The sequence below is a fragment of the Poeciliopsis prolifica genome, unplaced genomic scaffold (assembly GCF_027474105.1).
Source record: "Poeciliopsis prolifica strain line A6 unplaced genomic scaffold, Auburn_PproV2 SCAFFOLD018, whole genome shotgun sequence".
Classification (NCBI taxonomy): Eukaryota; Metazoa; Chordata; class Actinopteri; order Cyprinodontiformes; family Poeciliidae; genus Poeciliopsis; species Poeciliopsis prolifica.
In genome coordinates, this window is record NW_026562393.1 from 975,995 (window position 1) to 981,550 (window position 5,556).

The window sequence follows — 5,556 nt, forward strand, 5'->3', positions numbered from 1 at the left end:
CAAATTTTGAGATACCGTCATTAGCACAATGCTATCTCATTAAAATGAAATGCTATCTCAGTAGCATAATGCAGTAATTCTACCTCATTATGACATGCGATCTCATTAGCATAATATAAGCTCATTATGCTAATGAGATAGCATAATAAGGTAACTGAGATAGCATCATTAGCATGATTAGCATAACGCTATCCTATTAAAATGAATGCTATCTCAACAGCATATTGAGGTAATTTTATCTAATTATAATGAAAAATATTCAGATACTATCTCAATATGATGAGATTTTTTTTTATCAGAGTGACCCGTGTCACTGCTACATGAATGCAAGCAAGTTTGTTGTAGCTTAATTTTGTCCACAAGAATGGTCTTTAAACCAAAAAAAATCAGGATTTTTATTTAGTTTACAGATATTTACATTAGTTAATGTAATTAATTAAATTATTAATTAGCATCATTAGCCGATGATGCTAATTAATAACTATTAGTTACATTAGTGTAACTAATTAACTTCTTTAATGCAGTTAATTAATATAATTAACTACTTGAATGTAATTAATGTAATTAACTAAATTATTACATTAGCATCATTAGCCAACGATGCTAATTAATAACTAGTAATTACATTAGTGTAACTAACAAACTTCTTTAATGTAGTTATTATTGTAATTAACTACTTTAATGTAATTCATGTAGTTAATTAATGTAACTAATTACATTAATTACATGACAATTTAGTTAATTAAGTTAATTAACTACTTTAATGTAGATAATGAAGTCAATTACTGTAATTAATTGCATTAATTACCTTGGAATTAATGTAGTTAATTATTGTAATAAACTACATTAATGTAGTAAATTACTGTAAATAACTACATTAATCACAATCACAACTATTAAAATGATTGGAAATCATTGAAAAGTTGTAATTATGGGTCGCAGAAATACAAATTTTAGTTTTTGCAAACCTGCAGTGGGGAGTTCTGAAAAAATTGTTGACTTAGGCTGAGAATTTATTTCCTTTTCATAAATCATTTTATCAATAAACGGTGATGTTATAACGTCAGCAGCTATGCTAATAGCTATAGTAACCTAGTTTAGTGCCACGTGGTCTTGGGTTGCCGTAAAGGCCGAGTCAGCTCATGTGTGAAGACCCCTCTTTGACTGGAAGTCTGCCTTTCTTCAGTCCTCCATGGCTGGTTGGAAGTCTTCATTTCTTCAGACTTCCATGGCTGGTTGGAAGTCTTCCTTTCTTCAGTACTCCATGGCTGGTTGGAAGTCTGCCTTTCTTCAGACTTCCATAGCTGGTTGGAAGTCTTCCTTTCTTCAGACTTCCATGGCTGGTTGGAAGTCTTCCTTTCTTCAGTACTCCATGGCTGGTTGGAAGTCTTCCTTTCTTCAACCCTCCATGGCTGGTTGGAAGTCTTCCTTTCTTCAGTGCTCCATGGCTGGTTGGAAGTCTTCCTTTCTTCAGTGCTCCATGGCTGGTTGGAAGTCTTCCTTTCTTCAGCCCTCCATGGCTGGTTGGAAGTCTTCCTTTCTTCAGTGCTCCATGGCTGGTTGGAAGTCTGCCTTTCTTCAGACTTCCATAGCTGGTTGGAAGTCTTCCTTTCTTCAACCCTCCATGGCTGGTTGGAAGTCTTCCTTTCTTCAGTGCTCCATGGCTGGTTGGAAGTCTTCCTTTCTTCAGACTTCCATGGCTGGTTGGAAGTCTGCCTTTCTTCAGACTTCCATGGCTGGTTGGAAGTCTGCCCTCCTTCAGACTTCCATGGCTGGTTGGAAGTCTTCCTTTCTTCAGTGCTCCATGGCTGGTTGGAAGTCTTCCTTTCTTCAGTGCTCCATGGCTGGTTGGAAGTCTTCCTTTCTTCAGTGCTCCATGGCTGGTTGGAAGTCTTCCTTTCTTCAGTGCTCCATGGCTGGTTGGAAGTCTTCCTTTCTTCAGTGCTCCATGGCTGGTTGGAAGTCTGCCTTTCTTCAGTGCTCCATGGCTGGTTGGAAGTCTTCCTTTCTTCAACCCTCCATGGCTGGTTGGAAGTCTTCCTTTCTTCAGACTTCCATGGCTGGTTGGAAGTCTGCCTTTCTTCAGACTTCCATGGCTGGTTGGAAGTCTTCCTTTCTTCAGACTTCCATGGCTGGTTGGAAGTCTTCCTTTCTTCAGACTTCCATGGCTGGTTGGAAGTCTGCCTTTCTTCAGACCTCCATGGCTGGTTGGAAGTCTTCCTTTCTTCAGTGCTCCATGGCTGGTTGGAAGTCTTCCTTTCTTCAGTGCTCCATGGCTGGTTGGAAGTCTGTGTTTTCTTGGTCTCCTCTGGTTGTAGAAAATCTTCTCTTTGCGATCTCGAAGTGGGCTGGCGCAAAGGTGGAGCCAAGCTATTTGTGGAGACCCCTGGTAGCATGAAGGTCCGTCTTTGCTCATTTTCTAGGGAGCCGTCTGGCTGGCTGGAGACTTTCGGACTGTTGTTTTCCAGAGCAGTTTTCAGCTTCACCTTCAGCTCTGCAACTACAGCCTGCAGAGATTTCATATTTTCCTGCTGCTCTTTAAATTTTGAAATTTGCTCTGATTGATTTTTGAGTTCTTCCTCGTGTTTTAGCCTCACTTTATATTCTTCAATCATAACTTCTATCAGCCCTTTATTTCTGAAGGCGTACTTTTCGGCCTCCCTCTTGTAGTAGTCCACCTGCTGAAGATGGCTCTTGTCGGCTTTGGCTGAGGAAGATACCTTCGAACCACCTGTTGTCTCCGGCACATTTCTTCTATGTTCTTGTTTATCTTGTAGGTGACGTTGTTCCACCAACATTTTTTTGAGTTTTCGAATTTCTTCCTGCTGTGACTTGATTTCAGCCTCCCTCGCGATTCTTCGATCTTTTTCCTCTCGGAGCTCACAAATCTTGTTTTTCAATTCTATATTAAGATTGTCGACCTGGTTTGTCAGATCGATTACTTTTTGGCTCATCTTCACTAAGGGGCTGATCTCAGCAGAGGGAGATGTTTCCTGCTCAATTTTGAGGGACCTTGGACTCTCACCGACGCTAGAAGAACTTGTTTCCCTCTGAATCTCTGATTCGTCTTCAGTGGAGCTATCATCGTTATCATCAAAAGTAAGGATAGCGTCGTAGTCCACTTGGACGTTGAGCGCCATCATTTGATTCCAGGAAAGCTCAGGTTGAATAGTCTCAATTACACAAGTGGTCTTCATCTCTATGCTCTTGTCGGTTCTTCTCTGAAAAGCTCGTAGTATTAAGAATTGATTAATCTCAAACGTGCACTGGAGAGTGATCTGTCGCAATGGAACTGTCGAACAGGTCTGAGGAAACTCTGTCTCTGAGCTACATTCAAGAGAGAGATTCCTTTGTGGCATCACAGAGTGATGTCATAACTGCTGATGTCACTGAGACCGTTGGAACTGAACATGTTAATTCAACCTGCTGTTTGAAAAATGCCACACAGTATAAACACATGTTGATACCTTTGTATCATAGCAGGTCTGAAATTCACATTTTCTGTGCGAAAATGGCGCATATTTCCAATCAAAACATACCAGCACTGCCTCTACCTAGCCTGCTTTCTGCTCCTAGCGTCAACTGTTAGTGACGAAGACGGAGGCGAATGTTTCTGACTGTGGAGCTAAAAACAATAAATAAGACCTGGATATTAAATTGGCAACATGTTGAAGATTGAAGGCTCACAGGTGAGCCAGAGGCCAGAACTGCTGACAATGCAGTAAACAGAGATTATGTACATGGTAAAGGAGCAGATATTTTAATGTAAATCAACATGCACACAGACCTGGAAATGCTAACTGCAGTGCTAACTGCTAAGAGAATTTTAGAAATGTATCTTTACATTTTTAATGGGAATATATCTACCAACATAAGGTGGATAAATAAGATGCACACATACAATCAGGCTCAAAAATATTCATATCTCAGGAAAATTGTATTACTCTCTGTGCAAACCCTCAAAACTAGGATCCTGGCTCCTTTAGATTAAACAGGGAAAGTACAGCTTACAATTTTAGGATGTTGTGGACTCACTATATATACGCTATACGCATGAGAACAAGTGTGATGATGATGATTGGGATCAGATGCCTTCCATTTGGGACTCAACCGCTTCTGAAAACAACATTGCCAACAACTGCAAGACCAATCAGTTTTCAAAGACCACGCCGTGATTCTGCTGGGCAAACGGCCCGAAGCCTGCGGTTCAAAGCAAGGTTCTGTGAAAGTAACTTGTGTGGAAGTTAAGTGTTAGTCAACAAAGTTTGAAATGGTGATGAGAGCGGGCAGCAAGGAGCTACTGTGACAATCACACTCTGACAGGTGGGGGTAGCTTTAGGGCGAAAACACACACAGATGCATCAACACAGTAAGACTCAGAGACCTAATACACCCACACACACACACACACACACACACGCATGCACACCCATTAATACACACACACTACAATGCTTAGCAATGTCTGTGCATGGCTTACATCACAATAATGTTACAAACCATTGAACATAGACTTATTTTAGAAGCACAGCTATTTGGCTCAACTTGATAGCATAAATTTCAAACACACATGTAGCAGAGCAGCACAGTGGCGCAGTTGGTAGCACTGTTGCCTTGCAGCAAGAAGGTCCTGGGTTTGATTCCCGGCCCGGGGTCTTTCTGCACACAGTGCATGTTTTTCCTGCGAATGCCTGGGTTCTCTCCGGGTATTCCCGTTTCCTCCCACAGGAAAAAAAAAAAAAAAAAGAAAAAACAAATGAGAAAGAAACTAAACACAAAGGATCTGACTGTTATGGTTGGACAATACCAACAACGATGGACAAAACAGAGAAATAAACTGAATATTGTAAAAACTTACTGGTAATAATAAACCCAGAAATATCAGGAACTAAGCACAAAATAAAACCCCATCACAAAGCACCTATGAATCATGACAAATGGGAGTTTTTTGAATACTCTATCAACATTGAAATTGACAATGTTTGATGGTAAAAATTTTTATAAGGCAAAGGTTATAAACGTCTACTCAGGTTTCAGCTGTCAGGAAAAACAAATAAAGTTTGTTATCACCGCAAAAAAAAAAATCCATAATACATTCAGCATTGACTATTTTTTTCCCAAATTGTTGAAAGGACGTTCATCGTGTACGAACTTTGATTTGCACCGTCTTTTCATCCGCCGTCTACCGACAAACACGCTGTGATTTCACAGCATAGTCCAAACACAGTGGAAGGACATGCTGGCAGTCGTCAAAAGCAACCTTTTGTCACAGTCTCTCAGTGAGACTGACAAGGCGAAAAAAACAAGTTTTGACTGTTTCAATTAACATAACACAATCAAGCCCCTTCTAGGTCTCCTGCTGCGTAGAGGCATTGTGTGGTTCTGCGTCAGAATGTGGAAATCATAAAGGAAGCAGTCAGATAAAAAACTGCATTCAGATTTGAATGAATGGGGCAAATTAGAAGTTTTCCAAAGCATCTAAATGAAAGGAACCTCCAGAAGCTAATTGAAGATGCACAATTATGATGAGCTGACCAATCAGATATAGTTTTACAG

General features: G+C 40.2%; 1 protein-coding gene across 1 annotated transcript; it reads right to left on the reverse strand.

Annotated features, from left to right (window-relative positions):
- Positions 1-1,097: 1,097 nt before the first annotated feature.
- LOC129368196 (golgin subfamily A member 6-like protein 22) lies at positions 1,098-3,140 on the reverse strand. Its single transcript, XM_055043074.1, has one exon. The coding sequence runs from the start codon at positions 3,138-3,140 to the stop codon at positions 1,098-1,100; it is 2,043 nt and encodes a 680-aa protein (XP_054899049.1).
- Between the last annotated feature and the right edge of the window lie 2,416 nt (positions 3,141-5,556).

Excerpts from the sequence above, each read along its gene's own strand:
- LOC129368196 (XM_055043074.1), bottom strand. The coding sequence starts at position 3,140 with ATGGCGCTCAACGTCCAAGTGGACTACGACGCTATCCTTACTTTTGAT.